The following is a 22899-nucleotide window of genomic DNA, read 5'->3' as shown; positions in this document are numbered from 1 at the left end:
AGGACCAGAGCTGTAGAACCAGAGCTGCAGGACCAGAGCTGTAGAACCAGAGCTGCAGGACCAGAGCTGTAGAACCAGAGCTGCAGGACCAGAGCTGTAGAACCAGAGCTGTAGAACCAGGGCTGCAGGACCAGAGCTGTAGGACCAGAGCTGCAGGACCAGAGCTGTAGAACCAGAGCTGCAGGACCAGAGCTGTAGAACCAGAGCTGCAGGACCAGAGCTGTAGAACCAGAGCTGTAGAACCAGAGCTGTAGAACCAGGGCTGCAGGACCAGAGCTGTAGGACCAGAGCTGCAGGACCAGAGCTGTAGAACCAGAGCTGCAGGACCAGAGCTGTAGAACCAGAGCTGTAGAACCAGAGCTGCGGGACCAGAGCTGCGGGACCAGAGCTGTAGAACCAGAGCTGCAGGACCAGAGCTGCGGGACCAGAGCTGTAGAACCAGAGCTGTAGAACCAGGGCTGCAGGACCAGAGCTGTAGAACCAGAGCTGCAGGACCAGAGCTGTAGAACCAGAGCTGTAGAACCAGAGCTGTGGGACCAGAGCTGTAGAACCAGAGCTGTGGGACCAGAGCTGTAGAACCAGAGCTGTAGTACCAGAGCTGTGGGACCAGAGCTGTAGAACCAGAGCTGTAATAGTGTGGGTTGTTGTGATCTGTGGCCAGGCTGCCCAAGGCCAAAGCTGCCTCTCATCACACTGGAAAACGATATTGACACAGACGGTGTGTTTGTTAAATCGTTCGGCTACCTCGGCCTGAGGAGCAGGTCAGCATCTGATTAGTGAACTGGGTTCAATGTGTAGGTGCCCTCCTGACCCCCCTTCCATCCCCCCACCACACACACACACACACACTGTACAGAGTACAGTAATTTGAGTAGACTTAAACAGCATAAACACACACAATGGAACTATAAACCATACAAAGAACTAAACTCCTTTAGATCAAGCCACAGTAAAAAATTAAGATTTATATATCAGAGACCCTATTTATATAATGTGAAAATATATCAAATTTCAAAACTGTATAAATTTTTCCTTACTACAGTTTTCATTACACCCTTATTAATCACACATAAATGAGCTCTGAGTGTGAATCATCACAGGAACGCATCACAGGAATCTGATTATGTGTGTTCGTCTGTGAGTGTGTGTGTCTGTGTGTCTGTCTGTCTGTGTACGTGGGCTGGGGTGGGGTTCAGTGGGCTGCAGCCCACGTACTAAAGTGGTGTAATGCCCCATGATACTAAGCCTGCTGCAGATCACACTCCAATACCTCCTGAACACACAGCACATGGAGTAATGGTCAGAGTAATCAGAGCTGAATGATCATAGTCAGCAAGACTATGTCTAGAAGACCACAAACACACACAAAAAAAAAACTATACTCAGCATGAGTCACACTTGCAATCTCTTGTAAAGGACCTGCAAGTACCAACATCATGACTTTATTAGTCTTAGCTGCTGACTACAGCCCTCATCTCCTCTCTGAACTGTATGATTACATTAGCATTACAATAGCATTTCATTCCCACTCATACACTGCGCTGTTGTTTTCAAGATGGAATAGTATTAGCCAGACATAGAGCACACATCTACATTACCTCTACAAGGCTTTAGATAGATTTCTATATTCAACCTAACCACAACAGTCCCGTCACATGAGATGACTAGAGAAAGAGCAGTTATTCCTGGGGATTGTAGAGCCCTGATGGTGGACACTATTCTGCAGTTTCATTGTTCATTTTACAACCAATGATGCAACACAGACCCCCCACAAATAACTGCGCGCGCGCGCACACACACACACACACACACACACACACACACACACACACACACACACACACACACAGGTATGTACACTCACCGGCCACCTTATAAGGTATTACAGGGGTGGGCAATACATTTTTACAAGGGACCACATGAGAAACCTGAATTGTGTCAGAGGGCCACACAAACGAAAATGACGTCATTACGGTGGCCCCGCCCACCTCGCACGAACTTCCGCAAATGGTAGAGGCGTTTATACTTGCCGCGTCACATTCTGTGTAGTGTTCTCCGAAACGATGTGTGTTAGTATAAACAAACACCCCTCAAAAACAATGGAAGGAACATTTACCTGACCAATTTTAATGTTGCTTTTTGTTTCAGATTTGAAAAGTGCTGGAATTTTTTAATACTTGAAAATGTTTGAAATTGTAACTACTTCGTTTCACAACAAATAGCCATCTGAATGAACAGTTTTCTTGTATTTCATTAACAAATACGAGCCTTGTAACGTTCTGCGCGGGGCAGAACAGGAAGGCGGACACAAACGCTGAGGAGAGCGAGATTTATTCAAGGAAATTCCATGGACAGAGTCGAGATAGCAGGCGCAGGTCATATCGGGTTGGCAGTCCATACACGAAATATACACAGGCATAACACGAACCGGAAAAACAACAAGGCAGGCAAACCAGGGGAGAACAGGCAAAACACACGGAGGACGGGAAATACAAAAGAGCGAACTCACGTAATGACAATGAACAGGATTAAACAAAAAGACCGATACGGACAAGGGAGACACAGGGACTTTTATACACAGAACTAAACTAGGGACAGGTGATGACAATGACACAGGGGCGTGGTAACAAACGAGGAATCATCAAAACCAACGAGCAGGGTGGGACAAACAGGCAGGGAACACGGACATGAGGGAACCCAGAGTGACAGCTACGAGAGGGGGCGTTGCCCTACGTGACAAGCCTCTTGTTATTCCAGGACGAAACATGAGAGAACGTGAAGACTTTAAACAACCATTAAATAATGTGATAAAAAAGCAAATTATTTTGAATCATTTCGAGTGTAGTACTTCGTGCGCGCGAAGTTACAAAATTCGAGAGGTGCACGACCTCACGAATCAATAGCGCGCGAGGCCCTCGCGCACGGGCAGAGCCAGCGCGATTACATCATTTTCTTAAACCTAGCTTTAAAGCACTTCTACGGCACTTCCAAGGTCCATTTCAATATTTCCCAGCTGACTCAGGTTCTCTCTAAGCTCGGTTTCTGGAACGGAAAACCCTGAGTTTTCGTTAACTCTGAGTTTACTTACCCGGTTTCTTCACTGAATCCACTTTCTGGAATACCCCCCTGTTCAGTCAGCTATTTGTTGTGAATCGAAATAGTGTTACAATTTCAAGCATTTTGAAGTATTTTAGCCAACATTCCAGCACTTTTCAAACCTGGAACACAATTCACAATTATAATTTGTCACGTAAATGTTCGCGGAGGTTCGTGCGAGGGGTGCGGAGTCACGCGCTACGTTCACTCGCGAAAGTATAAATTTTGCCTTAACTTGTCGCTGATCACCTACAGTGTTTCTTGCACAGCTCACACACAAGCACGTACATCCACACAAATAAAAGCGTCACAGTTGTATTGCACGCACGACATAGATATTTGTTAAATTTATGATTGGCCTCTCGCAGGCCGGACAGGGACGCACAACGGGCCGGATGTGGCCCGCGGGCCGTAGTTTGCCCAGGTCTGAGGTATTAGGTGAGCCTGTGCAAATTGTAGCTTTAGTTTCGTGTTCTTAGCTCACAGGAGAGGCATCGGATCGTCTTTGCCATGCCTAAATGCACCGAGTTGCTGCCATGAGATTGGCTGATTCAACATTTACGTTAATGAGCAGTTGGACAGGTGTACCTAATAAAGTGGCCGGTGAGTGTATGGTACTTTATTACATGGCTCTGATCAGGCTGTTAACACCCTCCTTTATAGTGGAAAAACGGTGTTTTGATCCTCATGACTGCGCAGGACTCGACCCAGGATGACCACGGCCCAGAACAGCCAGCAGAGAACACACACACTCATTACACTGCATGTTTTATGCATTGTTCATAGTCATTTTGTTTTCTCTGTTTAACCCTGCAGTGAACTAAACATAGCCTGCAACTGCCTTCAGAGGTTTCTCCCAACGCACCCAGTTCAGCCATCAGGATCAGCTAAAACCGAGACAGTAATGTAAAAAAGCACTCTGATGGGCCCAGCACATCTAATAACACAATAAATATTTTAAATAAAACAAAAAGACTACTTTTTTTATGAACTTTAATGAGTTTTACCCAGTTTGCAGCACTGACTGCATCACAGATACAACCAGAGCTTCACACGGCCATCGAACTGCCACACGACCAGGGAAGCAGGCAGCATGTGGTACAGATGTGCTTCAAACGGGGGGGATGGGTTCTTAGGGCTGCGAACACATACTGAACGAAGCTGTGTGAATACCAAGGAGATGGTCAAATGTTAATTTTGTCATGGCAACTGTTGTCTGGCAACAGCTGCACCCTGGGAAGATGCACACGTACACGTATGGTCTTTCCACAACAGGCAAATTAATAAATCAAATAACAAGAATAATGTAAGAACAACCCTGTGTATTTGGGATTGTCAGATGAGAAAATGAAGCATGTGGCATACATGACTTGATCTGCCACACCAATCCTGAGCCTGAGCAAGGACCGGGTCTGTGGGGCATGTGGGGCATACGGGGCGTACTGGGTGTGCTGTATCTGCTGGTGGAGCAAGTCAAAGTTTGATAACTGCCAAGGCTCCCAGCCCTCTAACTGACAGCTGACCAACACTACCAGACAGGATGTTCCCTGATGTAGGGCAGGGGTACAAACAGCAAAAACAAGAGTGATAACAAAAAAAAGTCTGCATAGAGGCCCACCAATATATGACCCACACACACACAAACAATGAACACGCACACATGCGCACGCACACACACAAAAACAATGAACACGCACACATGCGCACGCACACACACACACAAACAATGCGCACGCACACAGACAGACACGCACAAACAATGAGCACGCACACACATGCTCGCGCACACACACACACACACAAACAATGAACATGCACACAATCACGTTCATGCACACACGCACACACACACACACAAACACAAACACCGACACAGACATGTACACACAAACACACATTTCTCCAGCATGTTATTTTCTCCTGCTCATTCATTAGGTAGTCAGAAAAAATAAACAAAGAGAACATCAGAGAGGCTTTGATTTTTCCAATTACCTGATAAATTATTCACCATGGTTCTTCAATAAAGCATTCAGCACTAAACAAACGCAGAGCCAAGAAACATGAGTGGCAAACTACACTGGAAACTCAACAGTAGCACATTGTGTGTGTGTGTGTGTGTGTGTGTGTGTGTGTGTGTGTGTGTGTGTGTGTGTGTGTGTGTGTCTGTCTGTTTCAGTCCATAGATCAAAACTAATGCAGAGACATGAGCATCCAACTAACCCTTGACCTAGACAAGTGTGTCTGCAACAGAGTGCATCTGTTAGTGTGTATGAGTGTGTGTGTGTGTGTGTGTGTGTGTGTGTGTGTGTGTGTGTGTGTGTGTGTGTGTGTGTGTGTGTGCGCGCACCCTTCAGTCCAAAAGATAATGAAGAGACATGAGTGTCTAGACAATTGGGATCTAGACTAGAGAGGGCTCTATGATTGGGTGCTTGTGTCAATGTGCACATGCATATGCGTATGCGTGTGTGTATGTGTATGTATGTATACATGTATGTGCAATGTAGTCTTTTTTCTCTGCCAGATCTTTATACGATCTATTTAGTTAAACTTAAACGAGCCGTCCAACAGCCAGATGTGTTGGAGCTAAACTTTGTACCAGAGCTGTAGTACCAGAGCTGCGGGACCAGAGCTGTAGAACCAGAGCTGCAGGACCAGAGCTGCAGGACCAGAGCTGCGGGACCAGAGCTGCGGGACCAGAGCTGTAGAACCAGAGCTGCAGGACCAGAGCTGTAGAACCAGAGCTGCAGGACCAGAGCTGTAGAACCAGAGCTGCAGGACCAGAGCTGTAGAACCAGAGCTGTAGAACCAGGGCTGCAGGACCAGAGCTGTAGGACCAGAGCTGCAGGACCAGAGCTGTAGAACCAGAGCTGCAGGACCAGAGCTGTAGAACCAGAGCTGCAGGACCAGAGCTGTAGAACCAGAGCTGTAGAACCAGAGCTGTAGAACCAGAGCTGTAGAACCAGGGCTGCAGGACCAGAGCTGTAGGACCAGAGCTGCAGGACCAGAGCTGTAGAACCAGAGCTGCAGGACCAGAGCTGTAGAACCAGAGCTGTAGAACCAGAGCTGCGGGACCAGAGCTGCGGGACCAGAGCTGTAGAACCAGAGCTGCAGGACCAGAGCTGCGGGACCAGAGCTGTAGAACCAGAGCTGTAGAACCAGGGCTGCAGGACCAGAGCTGTAGAACCAGAGCTGCAGGACCAGAGCTGTAGAACCAGAGCTGTAGAACCAGAGCTGTGGGACCAGAGCTGTAGAACCAGAGCTGTGGGACCAGAGCTGTAGAACCAGAGCTGTAGTACCAGAGCTGTGGGACCAGAGCTGTAGAACCAGAGCTGTAGAACCAGAGCTGTAGTACCAGAGCTGTAGTACCAGAGCTGTGGGACCAGAGCTGTAGAACCAGAGCTGTAGTACCAGAGCTGTGGGACCAGAGCTGTAGAACCAGAGCTGTAGAACCAGAGCTGTAGTACCAGAGCTGTAGAACCAGAGCTGTGGGACCAGAGCTGTAGTACCAGAGGTCATCCTCTACACAGCTGTGTCTGGGTAACACAGGCACGTGGCCTGTTCCTACTAAACCCACTTCTCATCTGCCCCGCACCCCACTGACCGAACACGACCTGTCAGTACCGCTGAGACCATGTGAGGTTTGAAGTTTTTCGGGGTCCTTCCCACTGTGATCCGACCACTGAGGTCCTTCCTCCTGAGATCTAACTGCTGCTCTTCCCCTAGTCCCCCTGCCTTGTTCCCGGGTGGGCTCGAGGCCAGAAACACGCGCTCGGCAGGAAAACCAGTGACAGTAGCAGGAGAGAGTACAGATGTCCCGTTAAACTCATTAAACAGAGGTTCTCAAAGGAGACTGCAAAGTGCTTCTGTATGGCACTCTGGATAAGAAAATCTGCCAAATGCTGTCTAGCGTATTAAAAATAAAAAGAAATGGAATCATAAAATAATAATGGAATGGAAGAATACATTCCTGTAATAATATATCTGGACTACATATTTTTGCTTTTCCACACAACCCAGTCAGATGTGAGCTGGCCAGTCCTGACTCTGCAGTGAACTGTCCTGCACCACTGTCCTGTTATCTTAACGTCCTGTGTTGTTACGGCATTTACTGCAGTCCCACACTGCTGTTCACACGTACACACATGTCCAAATGCATTCATGCACTTACGCATTACAAGTGGAATATAGACCTGGAACAGAAAAAACATCATATTTGACCTTTGCCTATAACCTACTGTCATAATATTAATACTACTGAACAGCTTGTGTGTCTTTGTGGATTTTTTATGAATATCTAAATGATATTGGCAAGCCAGATTTCTGTTTAGACACGGTTCATTATGTAAGAAAAGATTAAACACGTAAGCGATCAGTTATTTCATGAAAATGGAGAACTCACCATCCACATTCATATACCACATTTCCACCATCTAATTATCTTGTTTCAGCTAAAAACAATGTTTAAAATGGCATATTCTCGTGATGGCTGTGAGAAGGAAAACCCAAAATGTGATCACAAGAAACGTTAAAGGAATGGCCATTACATTGTTAATATTAAGATATAATCATATTAAGATATAAGTGATCACCAAAAAATCAGAAAGGGACCAATCACAGCCCAGCCCAAAGCAATTAGCATGAGACAAAAGTGTTTAACATCTCTTAACCTGGACCTAAGAACATTATACCAGCATCCCACCCACATGAACAAAACCATTAATAATATATTTAATGATAAAGATAATAATTTCATAATGTTAATAATACATTTAGCACTTACTGTTAATGTTAACATTAACATTATGACGAATGAAAAGAAAGAAGTTATAGCGCATTTGCACCATTCTCAACCCAAAGTCAATTATCACACATCAATTATCATTGTTCGTGTAGATTAGGCCTTAATGCAAGAATGCCTTCACAGACAGAACGATTGTGCCATCAGTGACATCAATTCAATCACAATTGTGGGAGTTCAGAAGACTTCACCTTTGCTGTAAGGTTGTCAGAAGCGGCTGTGTGCGGTATTTAAAACACAGGATGCACTGACCTTCTAAAGCTCCGCATGAATGGTGAGCTGATCATCATCCATCATTATGCTGGTCTTGAATTAACTAGTCCCTCTACATTTGGAAGGCAGTGGTAATACTAATATTTAATACTAGCTTTAATAATTACTAGTATTAAATAGTCTTAATAATAATTAAGGAGCTCGTCAATCATAGTCCTTTTTTTCAAGGCTTACCTCTTAATCATCTATGGTCAGATGTGTTAATTTACCATAAGCCTGTGAAAGTGAGAATATGTGGAAGCATTTCTGATCCCTAGTCAGCTGTCAGGCACTCAGAGAGGAGCTGAAGCCTAATGAAGGCATTAAAGGAGGCTACAGTGGGCAGAGCACAGTGATTTCTCCTCTCGTACACTCCCTTTAATTAGCCATGAGGGCTTTGCCTCTCGATTTTAGACCTTCCGACACCAGCGGCTAATGGGCCGGAGAGCCTGAGCTGACACTCATTTCTGCTCGGTTTTGTCAAAAAGCACTTAATGTGGTGGAAATGGTTATCACATTAGGAGGGAGAGCAAGGTCAGATTCAGACAAACGAACGCCCAGTTCAGGCAAGACCAACGCGACTTTTAAGATCTCATACGCAGGCTGAAAGAAGAGGCAGGAACAAGGCGAGGTGGGCAGGGGGCCATGTTCACATCTCTCACTATGTTTAAATGACCAGAGCAAAACATGGCGAGTTACTACGCACTGGATAAGGCACGGTGGCATAATGGTACCACAAAGGTACTGTAATAGTCGACTGAAAACCTCTGAGCAGGAAATCACAAATGTGCGGCGAAGGGGTTTGGACTCCCGACGGCTGATTGGACCTTCATAAATGAGAGACAACGTAGTGATTGGAAAGAAAGAGGTGAGAGGTTAGTGTGTAATGGCTGACAGGGGCGTCTGCGTGTTTGTGAGCTAGAGGAATGTACGGCAGCAGAGAGCCATCACAAAAATAAAAAGGCCCTTTGAATAGGTTGTAGGTTTGGTGGAGATGGTAGAGATGGTATATGAAGGGAGGCTTGCCTGAAGGAAGGCCCGCTCTACCTATCCTTATCGCCAGCTCCTGGGCTTCTGCAGCCGGGACTGCCGGCTCGTCCATCTTCTGCTTTGGTCTGGCATCGTATGCGTGGGCCATGGCTAAATGAGGGTCTGCCCCCGCACCCTGTCAACACACAAACAGCAGGAAAAAAACAATAATCCATGTTTTAATCACTCAAATTAGCCGTGTGGAAATTGGGTTGCTGGTAGCGACTATAGTACCACTCATCATAAAACCTTACCCACTGTGCCTACCTACAGGGGAGCCAAGGGTTTATGAACGCAAGCAGTTGGAATGGGAGATTACTGGAAAATAATTCCACTAAAAAAGTACAAAAAAAAACTTAAGAATATTTGTAATGTACACAGGACCTGATTTCAAACTGCAAGTGTAAGTAAAGGAGAAATAGAGGTGTTTATATGCACAATGATATGGCAGAAATGGTGGGGATGTTGGCACATGAGCCGTTCAGTATGAGCCTTTCAGTCTGCACAATTAATCTATTTTAGGAAATATACAGCCATCCTGAGTTATTACAATGATGTAGTGTTCAGTACTGTTGACTCCAAAAAATGTAAACAAGAAAAGCAAATCTTGAGGCAGTTATCAAACTTTGACATTTGCAAGTTATGAAAGACCTTATTATATAGTATTATATTATAAAGAAAGTGTCACAGAGTCTTTTACCACTAGATCTGCCTCAATAGGGGCGTGTTTCATGGGGTTGTTGAAAAATCAGGAACAAGACAGAGGGACCACTGACGTTCTAGAATATTCTGTGTAGGAGTTTTTGAATAACAGATTATTATGTGCTGCACAAAAATCTCAATTCCCAAATATGGGATATGACTCATGAATCTATGGATCTTTCCAAGAGACGTCTGTTCGCCCTCATTAATTAAGAGGTTTTTGCAAGGTCTTCTTCATCGGTGATGTGGAGGAGAGAAGAAGGTTTCAAAATTGACACAGCAAGAACACCGCTGCCAAGTGAGTCCGTTAACTTGAGTTTACACTTTAGTGCAAAACGTTAACATGTGAAGGGAATTTTGACTCTGTCAGAAGGGAGGAGGTGGAAGAGAAGGTGGAAGAGGAGGTGAAAGGAAGAGGTAGAGGAGGAGTTGTCCCCAAGGTGACTCACATTCAAGTCCTCAGAATGCAGTCTATAGCTTTTTCAACAGTTCCTCATGTGCACAGGTTTCAGATTATCCACGCTATATAATCAGGTTTCAGATAATCCACGCTATATAATCAGGTTTCAGATTATCCACGCTATATAACCAGATTTCAGATTATCCACGCTATATAACCAGGTTTCAGATATCCATGCTATACAAGCATGAAGGCATGGAAAGGGAGCTAAATGACATTACTGGCATCTTTTCAGAGATATTTTGGTGGCAAAAACATATTTTACTGTCATGTTGATCTTTCCTTATATACAAGTGTGTAAAACAACAAGGAGAAATTTCTTTTAAGGGCCAGCAATGTTTTGCGATTTGTGACATTACAAGAATTTTCATTTTTGTCAACCACAAACTGAGATAACAGTACATCTCCTTTAATAACATATTCATATATTTTTTTAATTAATTCCAGTCATTTCGTCATCAGTAATAAATCTCACAATGATTCACATTTTGATAAACATGAGTTCATAAAGTATTCGTTCAGCCATTTCTCACCTCAAACACACACACACATAGGTGAACCATAACAGTCTTGATAGACAAACAGCCACGCTGCTGTTAATGTAAACCCACTTGAGTAATTTTATTCCACCGCACGCTATTTGGTATGTCAACACACAAATGGTCTCGGGCTACTCTTAATTCAGTTCTCTCTCTAACTCTTTGGCATGTCTGAGTGCAGTTCAATCCAATACTGATCAGATTCGGCATAATATTTTAACTTCAAAGCCAACATTCAAAACAATAGCCTTTGATCCCGTGCTTTGCATGGACAGCTGCCAGGTTGGTGTGAGGGGGGAGAAAATGCAAAATATGGAACAGTAATTAAGTAAGTAATTGAAGTAAGTAATTAAGTAAGGATAACAGAAAACAACAGACGCCAGTTTACTGCAGTCACACCACATAGCTTCATCTGAAAGCCAATTGCAATATATCCTGAGAGTGAGCGTTGCATTGTGACTTGAAAGAACAATTATAGATGTTGATGGGGAGACTTTTCCAAAGACTTGTGGTCTTTGTTTGTTTATAAATATCTTTGAGCTGTACACTGGATTAATTGCCTTACACTTTGCTATTGCTACATGCGCATTAGAAGAGATCCAACTGTTTGTCTCCTAGTTCTCCAAATTCCACCAGCTCTTGAGTGTACATGGAATGCAGAACATCCTGCTGTCATGAAGCTTGCAAATTCTTGTTTAAATACTAACATATATTAAAAACCTTCGGACTCTGAGTTCTACTTACAATATAGATATTGTTACGACCCCATGGGTCCCCTTCAGGTACTAGTCTGTCAGTGCATGGGCAGGGCTGGGTCTGATTGGTCTAATTAGATCATTGAGTACACCTTGGTGGTATTGTTTATAAGGTGGGGCTCTTTCTTTCTGTGGGGAGGGGCATTTATTTTCTTTGTTTGGGCACGTTGTGTTGGGCTTCTTGATTTCGCCTTCTCTCCCTCTCCTACTCTTATCAAACCTTATCCTTACTCTTCTTTATTCCTCTACATTGACCACCTACTGACGCACTCAGATACACCCACTTAACCACCATCACAATTACAGTATTACACTTACAGGATGACTATTTCACTATTACAGAATGACTATTTCACTATTACAGGATGACTATTTCACTATTACACTAATACAGGATGACTATTTCACTATTACAGTATTACACTATTACATGATGACTATTTCACTATTACAGTATTACACTATTACAGGATGACTTTCACTATTACACTAATACAGGATGACTATTTCACTATTACACTAATACAGGATGACTATTGCACTAATACAGTATGACTATTTCTACCTTTGTTTTCTACGAACTCTGTTCTGTTTCTTTTTTTTGTAATGTGGACGTTTTTTTCCTCATTTGTCACATTTTGAAAATACAAAATACTATTGTATGCTTGCTTATGTTTACTCTCGTAGACCACATTACCAGACACACGTTACGCATTTCACACTGTGATGCTCTATTGAACCGCATGAGTTCAAGTTAAACTAAAGCGCCAGTGGTGTTATTACCCTCTAAAATCCAATTATTTTTCCACCAAAGATCACATCAGTGTGGAAACAATGATGAGCATGAATTCACTTTTTGAATCGTATCTTTTTTTTATTTTCCTTTTATCAAAAATGGCAATACATTATTGAACAATGGCAAGACAAAAAACTATTACACAAATCAAGAGCCCTCATCAGGGGACCAGCCCAAAACATCACTGCTGAGATCACATCTCCATGGCTCTGCCAGACCAACTGCAGGGAGCCTCGATGATCCACAACTTGCTTAAAAGCAAAACAACAAACCCGCGTGTATGTGTACGTGTGTGTACATGAGCGTGGGCATCAGCGTGCGTGTGTGACTATGAGTGAGTGTGTGTTCACCTCTGGACACATTTCATTATCATGTGTACCAGGGCATAGCTTGACTTATTGCTGGCGACATTCTTAATCAATCTCAGTGGCCAGGCTGTAAACAGGATTTATGGTCTGAAAACATGTGGCTGGTACATCAGCCCTGGATGGGCTTATCAGTGTTTTCCAGTCCAATAGGCAGCAAACTGGCCCCAGGGGAAATGGGCAGTTCTTTTGAAATAAAGTGGCTCCGCCCACCATCACTGACCAGCAGATCAAGGGGTTGTTAGAACAGAGAGGTTCAACTATGATAGGAAATGACTTCAGAGCGGCAGGTTTCACTCGTGTACTTAGACAAGCAGCATTTGGCCAAAGAAGATTTCTCCATATGGGAGGAAGAGAGCCTTGAGTACAGGAGGGGTAATGTAAAGGTCAGAGCTCAGGGTAAGGGTCATAGCTCAGGGTATGGGTCAGAGTTCTGGGTAAAGGTCAGAGTTCAGGGTAAGGGTCAGAGTTCAGGGTAAAGGACAGAGTTCAGGGTAAGGGTCAGAGCCCAGTGGAGTGTTTCTCGTGAATGTCATGGTATGTCTGTAGGACAGACTGATGCTGCTGTCTAATGGAAGAGGTTCTAGTACACCACTGGAATGAAAACCTGGACGTTGAGCTCTAATTAAGATGTCCACAGTGCATCATCCATTTGTGCCACTTAATGAGCAGGGCAGGCTGCAGCTGGGTCCCCAACGGCCTGGCTAACATGAAACATGAAATGTCCATGTGTGTCTATGCATGTGTGTGCGTGTGTGTGTGCGTGTGTGTGTGTGTGTGTGTGTGTGTGTGTGTGTGTGTGTGTGTGTGTGTGTGTGTGTGTGTGTGTGTGTGTGTGTGTGTGTGTGTGAGTGTGTGTTTTCGACATTGATGAACAGATTTAAAGGCTGACTCATGTTGACAGCTAAACTCTAGGAAGAAAATTCTGCTATGACTTCAGTCACTGTGATGTCAACTGCCAGAAAGCAATTGAGCAGAGAACAGACATACAGACCAAATAAAAACACCACATTCAAATGTGGGAGTAGTAGATATTTCCTATACTGTGAGTGCAAACTCGAGACACGGGCAGGCAGAACCGTATAGCCAATCAAGAGTATCCCTGTCTTCCTGACATGGTCTGCCTGTCTGTAACTGTCATTTCATCATTTTTCAGCTTCACTTATCTCAGACAGTTCCTCCATCATCCCGGTGTCACGTCAACACAGTTGCCTAGATGAGATTCCTGCCATACTGAACCCCAGCAAATCTCTTGGCACCTTGGCGGGACTTAACAGGATGTCGTTTGGAGATATCGGCATGCGGCGTGGCTCTTCCAGTCACTGTCTATGTCACATTAGAGCTCTGATGCAGCTTCACAGTCTCGCTCAGCCATCTCTTTCCCTCAATTCGGCAACCGTTACGGACCATGACGCTCCGTGTATTTCAGGCTCTGCGTGGCTCTGACGAATGTCTGTGCTTTGAAATTGTTCTTTCTTTGTTTCATTATTTTTCTGTGTCCTTCCGTTCTTCTCCCCCTCTCTTTGGCAGGGCCGCAGCCGTAGCAGTCTATTAAACGTCAGCCCCGCGTTACGCCCCTCTCATCCTCCACAGTTCAGCAGCACACTTTGGCCACGGGGAGGGACGTGGTCTGGTCATGCAGACATTCATTTCATTGCATTCAAATACCTAATGAGCATTCAAATGCTATGGATGAATTAGTAAAAAAAATCGACAATTTTGAAATAGGCCAATTTGTGCACTTAAAATGTTAAAAACAACGAACAGTGAGTAACTGGTTTCTCTCTTAATAACTGTGTACTTCACCAAGAATAACTGGGAAATTTTCCATTCGGTTTTTCAAGTATGTCAAAGTTTGTGTACGTGTTTACTCCTTCCATCCAACTGTGACCTTTCCACTGCTCATTCCATTACGCCATCTTGTAAGTGGTCATGCTGACGCTCAGTCGCTCCATCCCCAGAAGAGATGGTGACGGTGATGGCGAGGACAAATGTGCACGCCACAATGCAGTGAGAACTAGCTCCCAGTTGGCAGAGCTCCCAATCAGCTCACAGAGCACCCAGTCAGGTCACAGAGCTCCCATTCAGCTCACAGAGCTCCCACTCAGCTCACAGAACACCCAGTCATGTCACAGAACACCCAGTCATGTCACAGAGCTTCCAGTCAAGTCACAGAGCACCCAGTCAGGTCACAGAGCTTCCAGTCAGGTCAGAGAGCTCACAATCAGCTCACAGAGCTCCCAATCAGCTCACAGAGCTTCCAGTCAATTCACAGAGCACCCAGTCAGCTCACAGAACACCCAGTCATGTCACAGAGCTTCCAGTCAGGTCAGAGAGCTCACAATCAGCTCACAGAGCTCCCAATCAGCTCACAGAGCACCCAGTCAGCTCACAGAGCTCCCAATCAGCTCACAGAGTACCCAGTCAGCTCACAGAGCTCCCAATCAGCTCACAGAGTACCCAGTCAGGTCATAGAGCTCACAATCAGCTCACAGAGCTCACAATCAGCTCACAGAGCTCACAATCAGCTCACAAGAGCTCACAATCATCTCACAAAGCACTCAGTCAGATCACAGAGCAATCAATTAGTTCACAGAGCACGTAGTCAGCTCACAGAGCTCGCAATCAGTTCATTGTGCACCCAATCAACTAGCAGGAATATTCACAGCTAAATAAATATGTGAACTACTCTCTATGTGTGACAGGAACACTAGCTGGGAAACACTGGTGACCCACCACAATAAATATGGCCTACAAGGAGGAAACCATTAATCAGTATGAAGCTGATAAAAAAATACAATTAAAAAAAAAAGCTTTTTGAGTTTGCAGTTCCTAAATTCCATAAAAGGAACCACCATTTTCCAGAGTGCTATGTGAAATGGTAACAGCAAGCAGAGCTGTGCTCCCACATTCATTATCATGAGTGGAGGATTCAGATACCCCAACATAACCGCAGAGAGAGCAGAGGAGGGACAGACATCTTATGACAACCTCCTCACTGAGTCATTAGCACCGTGTGTCCTACAGTAAAGTGCGACTTTATTCACTTCTACCAGAGCGAAAAAGACGAGCAGTTGTTTACGCACAGCTGGCAGTGATGGAAAGGTCAGGGAGGGGTGTCTGAATTTCAACCCCTTTAACTCTGAGCTAGTGTGAAAAAGGCATGTGCAGTTGTGGATAAAAAACAGATTACATTTTAACGGCATTCATGCAAAGCTTCAGATAATTACAAAATTCTCTTCACAAACACATGTCTTAGCTATCAGAGAGGGCTGCAAAGATTTAGACAGGGCTATGTTACTGGGTCCCCAATTAAATGTCTGTCATTGGCAATGCAAAGGAGGAAAAATTATGCAATTTGACAACCTTGTGCATAATGAGCCCTGGCCACACCCCTTTAATAACCTCTACAGGGGTGCAACTTCCTGGTAATCACATTAGCATGCAAATGTATGCACTCGAGAAAGTTAAAAACCCAACTGTACGCAATGTGCACCTTTTGAATCCCAATACTTTGAGCATGTATCCATTTCTATGAACTGAATAGCCAGATACGAGTGAAAATGGATTCAGTAATGTCTGCTTTAAGAGCACAGCCTCAATATCAGTCAGACACATTAACAGCTGCACTGCAAAGATAAGGGTCAAACAAGCAATCAAACAGACAAACTGCACAAACACACAGAGAGAGATGGAGAGCAGGAGAGAGAGAGAGATATTTAGAGAGAAAGAGAGCGAGACAGTACAGCTTATAAGAAGAAGGAACCTGATTTATGGTCCCACTTGACTCTGCTGAAGGTTCAACAAGGCCTTGTTAAGGACACACTGAACTGTGTCTGATCATTGCTCCCTATCCTAAAATAATCCTTAAAAAGAAGTTAACTACACCGAACGAACATCATGCTATTAGTCTGAGGTGAGAAATGAAAATCAGCCTTAAATATGCATAATTGGGAGGGGAGGCTTAACCTGCACTGATGTCTGATCGCAGCAAATAAGACCTTCTCTGGAAGCTGACGTGCTCCATTAGTCATACGGCTGCCCGTCAGAATACGGACGGGCAGCCTGCAACAAGAGGAGGAAATGACGGAGTGACACGTCAGGCAGCAAACCGGCAGAAGGCGGAAGCTTTGGAACATGGCGGCAGGCCGCTGCTAAGCAAAATTAACAATATTTTTTATTACCCGCTAACATAATTTAAGACAACCTAAAAATATAGCATAATAATCTCTGTGTTTGTTTTTTGTTGGTTTTTCTTTATTTCTCTTTTACATAGGTATCAACGGACGCAACAACTCTGGAGCACCGCAAAGATTTGGACAATATATTTACGTATATTGACAACTGCTACGATAGAATTATCATGAGCAAACCAGACAAGACGCCATCGACCAAGAGGAGCCGTGCCGAAGCTTCCCCGGGAGCGGCTTCCCCACACACCTGCAACACGGCGGACATCCTGGAGTCCATCAACACCAAACTGTCCAGGTTTGACGCGCGCCTGGCGCTGGTGGAAATTCTCCACCAAGAGTTTCAGGCGTTGCGTGAGTCGGTGGAATTTAGCCAGCAGCAAGTGGAAGCACTCGCGGCTGAAAATACGGTTCTCAGAGAGTCGGTGAAATCGCTCACCGAGGGAATGACCCGACTCTCTGAAGAAAACAAAAAAATAAAGGAAACTGTCATTGATCTTCAGTCCCGCAGTATGAGAGACAATCTTATATTTGCAGGTATCCCGGAGAAGGCGGACGAAGACCCCGAGACTACGGTGAAAACATTCATACAGACTCACCTAAAAGTCTCAGAGGCAACCGTCAAAACCATCAGCTTTCACCGCGTTCACCGCCTGGGGGGGAAACGGCCAGATGCGCGGAGACCCAGACCGATCGTGGCAAAATTTGAACATTTCAAACAAAAGGAACTGCTGAAAAGCCGCGGCCGGGAGCTGAAGGGAACCAACTTCAGTATTAACGATCAGTTCCCCAAAGAAATCCTGGAGCGACGCAAGGTCTTGTTTCCCATCCGCAAGAGTTTCATCCAGGCAGGATCCCGGGCTGTAATATCAGTGGATAAACTCTACGTAAACGGTCAACTCTACCGCGACACCAACACAACACCATGGCTGTTCTAAACAGGTGAAATGTATCAACACCGACACCAACTCCTTACTACACATTACTTTTCGCCTAGAACAACAAGACATGTTTAATTTAAATAACTAATGCCGGTCTAATTAGCACCGTACTGTATGTTTTCCGTCATTAGTCCTAGTTGTTTATACTTTTTTTGTTGTATATGCACTTTCAGTGTACGTCTCCTTTTCCCTTCCCCTCTCTTTTTCTCTTTCTACACTCACCCAGCGATTTGTTCACCCACTTTCAAGACTGCAATGTATTGTATGCACACACACACGCACATGCAGGCAGGTAGGCAAAACAGACACATACGTAGACATATAGCACATTCTCACACTAACACACAGGAGATACACACACATGACCGATTCATGCAGGCACAGACACATAGGCATGTAGCGCAGACGCAGACACATACACGAAACATTCAACACAGGCATACTACACAGAAGTGCAACACACACACCTTTAGCAACCGTCCAACACTCAAACAAGTAGTTTTAACATTAGTTCACTGAAGTTCGTCACATGGAATGTACGTGGAACTGGTTCGAGGGAAAAGAGATTGAAAATTTTTAATCGGCTAAACGACTTACAAGCAGATATTGTCTTTCTACAGGAAACACATATGTCTAAAACACCTACATACACACTGACCTCTCCTCAGTTCCCACACTTGTACTCAGCCTGTTACAACTCAAAACAAAGGGGGGTGGCCATATTAATTAATAAAAGGATAAGCTTTTCCATTAGCAACAATATAACTGATCCAGATGGTAGATACATAATACTCAACCTATCCATTCTAAATATGCGTTTATGTTTTGCTAACATATATGGGCCGAATGTTGACGACCCCTCCTTTTTCCACAATATTTTCACTGCACTCTCTGATCACTCTGACACCAAACTAATAATAGGAGGAGACTTCAACTTGGTACTTGATCCAGATATCGACAGGCTCAGTACAGAAGTGAGTCAAAGGAACTGGCAGTCTATAGACACCCTAAAACAATATATGAACGATTTTGGGCTCTCTGATGCGTGGCGTTCACAACACCCCACTCTCCGGGACTACTCTTTCTTTTCGGCAGTACACCACTCACATTCTCGTTTAGACAACTTCTTAGTTAGCAATTCCATTATGACAGATGTCACAGACACTTGTATTCACCCTATCACTATCAGTGACCATGCACCGGTCTCTCTCTCTTTGACACAGAAAAGAACCACACCAGCAACGAGGAACTGGAGATTAAATACATCATTACTTAAGGAACAAGATTTCATTAATTACTTCAAAAAAGAATGGGCAACATATTTAGAATATAACGATCTACCAGGTACCTCTCCGTGTGTTCTTTGGGAAGCAGGGAAGGCAGTAATGCGGGGGAAAATAATATCCTACTGCACACATAAGAAAAAGACAGAAAAAACACAGGTATTAGAATTGGAAGAAAAAATAAAATCTTTAGAAGCTGCCCATGCTGCTTCACCACAAGAACACACACTGAACAAGCTGAGGAAACTCAAACTGGAATTGAATGAAATAATAGATAAAAAGACACAATTTTTACTGCAAAGACTGCGCTGGCAGAATTTTGAACATGGCAATAAATCTGGAAAATTCCTTGCTAATCAGTTAAAGCTTAATAAGGAAAAAACAACTATCTCCTCTATTAAGAACTCAACAGGCAGCATTATTCACGACCCACAACAAATAAATAAAGCTTTTAAAGAGTTTTATAAAGCTTTATACGCATCACAGATTAATCCATCAGATTCAGCTATTGAAGAATTTATTAATAATATAAATCTCCCAAAGCTAGAAAACGAACAAATTGTTGCACTGGATTCACCACTTGCTCTGCCCGAATTACATGAAGCCTTACAGCAGCTACCAAATAACAAAGCTCCAGGACCAGATGGATTTCCTGTAGAATTCTACAAAGAATTATGGTCTGTGCTAGAACCAACCTTTTTTAGAATGGTAAATCAAATTCAAAAAGATCATGTCCTGTCTCCAGACATGAATTCTGCTAACATCAGTGTACTTCTAAAGCCAGGCAAAGACCCTACACTTCCTTCCAGCTATCGCCCCATTTCACTCATAAACGTAGATCTTAAAATTATTTGCAAAGCACTTGCCAGAAGATTAGAGGAAATCACCCCACTTATAATACATCCAGACCAGACAGGTTTTATCAAGGGTAGACAATCTGCCAACAATACACGCAGACTAATAAACATAATAGATTACTGCACAATTAACAAATTAGAGACTACCATTGTATCTTTAGATGCAGAAAAAGCATTTGACCGGGTAAACTGGAAATATTTATTAGCAGTTCTACACAAATTTGGATTTGGCCCATCCTTCATTAACTGGATCAAAGCCTTACATAGTTCTCCTAATGCACGGGTTAGGACAAACGACATCACCTCACAAAGCTTCACTCTGCAAAGGGGCACCAGGCAGGGCTGTCCACTATCACCCTCACTTTTCGTTCTCTTCATTGAGCCATTAGCAGCAGCAATTCGACAAAATGCAAATATTACAGGAATTAACACAGGAACCACAAACCATAGGATAAGTCTCTACGCAGATGATGTATTACTTTTCCTACAGAACACACAAGCTTCCCTTCCGAATACAATCAAACTTATAGACAGCTTCTCTTCTATAACAGAATATTCCATCAACTGGGGCAAATCAACAGTTTTGCCTATAAACTGTAGTTTCCAGAACACGACCACCACTCCACTACAATCAGGTAATATTAGATATTTAGGCATACATGTCTCTGCTAAACTGTTAGACTTGGTGCAGTTAAATCATATCCCTCTATTAAAAACAATAGAAGATGATCTCACACGTTGGAACGCTTTACCTATATCACTCATGGGGAGAGTGGCTACCATTAAAATGATGGTTCTACCCAAAGTTAACTATTTATTCTCATTAATCCCAAATAAACCCTCTGCTGCTTGGTTTAAATCCCTAGATTCAAACATCTCAAAATTTCTATGGAAAAACAAGCCATCAAGAATAAGTATGAAAACCTTGCAAAAGCCAAAACGCAATGGTGGCTTAGAATTACCAAATTTTTATCAATATTTCTTAGCCAATAGATTACAGTACATTTTAAAATGGGTCAAATACGACTTAATAGACAGGCCATGGTTGGACCTAGAACAAGCATTTTGCGGGAAAATAAAACTCTCAGACCTCCCTTACATTAGCTCTAATATTAAGCGTCAGGACTGCTTTAAAAGCCTTAATATAAATACTTCACTGACAGCCTGGTGGGAATTCCTTAAATTAACTCGGTCCCCACTCATCCCATGCAAACTAACACCCATTTGGAACAATCCAGACATCTGTCAGAACAAGAAAGTACTACATTTTTCATCATGGCATGACAGGGGAATAAAAAATTTAGAACATGTTATTAAAGATGGAAACTTTGTCACATTCCAGGAACTTGTATCAGAATATGGAATAAACAACAGTAGATTTCTGGAATATCAACAATTAAAATCCATCATTCAACAGAGATTCAACCGCAATCAACTGAACTTAGAAATATCAGCATGGATAACTGAATTTTTTAATCTATATACTCCTAAATTATTATCAAAATTGTATAAATTATTGTTAAAATTTGATGACTCAATATCCCTTCCGATAGCCAAATGGGAACGAGATCTATTTATTAATCCAGATCAACATTTCTGGACCGACATATGTACAAATATCTTCAAAATAAGTAAAAGCCCCAACTTACAACTTATACAATACAAAGTCCTTCATAGAACACACTATACAGGACAAAGGATGTTCCAAATGGGCCTAGCACAATCAAACATATGCACCCACTGTACAGGCAATATAATTGATAACTATATGCATGCTATATGGGATTGTAGGCCTGTTAAGGAATTCTGGAAGAAGGTATGTGTAGAATTGTCCACGGGGCTTAAAAGCTGCATCCCAACTTCCCCCAGACTGTGCATCTTAGGAGACGTCAGTGAATTAGATACAGAGGCAGACATATCACACATAGTTCTCACTGCCCTATGCATCGCCAAGAAAACCATTCTTATCAATTGGAAAACGAAAAAGGACCTGCATATTACTCATTACAAAAATTTATTACTTGATCACATCTGTCTGGAGAGAATGTCTGCTTCCTCTAAAGACCAGTTGGAGGAATTTAATTCTCTTTGGTCCCCACTGATCAGTTCCATTAGCTAGTCGGGGTGGTTGGCGGGGGCCTCGGCCCCCGGAGGGCCGGTTGGTGGCTGGGGGTCGACCCCGGGGAGACTGCTCGTGCCAGCCACTTTCTGGGCGGGGGGGCCGGGGCTGCCGACCTGGGATGGCATGTGCTTGCCCTGGCGGGCGGTGGTTGGGGGGGCTTGGGTGGCGCTCCCTCTGGGCTCTGGGGTGTGGGGCCGGGGCGTGGGGAGGGGCGGGTGCTGGCCCTCGGCGGGGTGGCTGGCCTCCCCTGTGGGGCCGGGTGGCGGGACCCGGGGCCTGGTGCCTGGGGCCCCCCGACCCCGAGCTGGGGCCCTGCCCGTGCGGGGGGACCTGCGCCGCTGCGGTTGCGCCGCTGGGGGGGGTGGGTCGGTCGGCCTGGGTCGGGGGGTCGGGTCTGGGCCTTGGGGCTCCGAGGTGCCTGGGTGGTGGGAGTGGGGTGGTGGATGATGGGGATGTCTGGGGTGGGCCGGGAGGTAGGGTTCCGGACTCCGACCAGCATGTCCTCAATACTGTTGATGTCTGTCATCGTTTGTTCACTGTGCGATTGGTATGGTTGTGGGTGCATACACAGGGGTGTGGTGTATATGGGACTAGCGTGTGTGGGTGTATATGTATGTGTAGATATATATGTATATATGTATGTATGTGTATGTATATATTTATATATATGGATGGATGTATGTATGTATATGGGTATATATGTATATATTTATG

At 44.1% G+C, this 22899-nt stretch overlaps 1 protein-coding gene across 2 annotated transcripts in view; it reads right to left on the bottom strand.

Annotated features, from left to right (window-relative positions):
* Positions 1-22899, bottom strand: part of slc39a11 (solute carrier family 39, member 11) — a 110272-nt gene that overhangs the window by 47144 nt on the left and 40229 nt on the right. Inside the window, exon 5 of one of the 2 annotated variants that reach the window (XM_076988014.1) lies at positions 9173-9311. In XM_076988014.1, coding sequence (XP_076844129.1) covers positions 9173-9311 — 139 coding nt within the window. The remainder of the gene's footprint in view (positions 1-9172; positions 9312-22899) is intronic. The other variant, XM_076988016.1, reaches the window with a different exon arrangement.

The sequence above is a fragment of the Brachyhypopomus gauderio genome, unplaced genomic scaffold (genome assembly GCF_052324685.1).
Source record: "Brachyhypopomus gauderio isolate BG-103 unplaced genomic scaffold, BGAUD_0.2 sc57, whole genome shotgun sequence".
NCBI classification, from domain to species: domain Eukaryota; kingdom Metazoa; phylum Chordata; class Actinopteri; order Gymnotiformes; family Hypopomidae; genus Brachyhypopomus; species Brachyhypopomus gauderio.
Note: the sequence above shows the minus strand (reverse complement) of the source record. Positions and strands in the feature narration are given on the sequence as shown.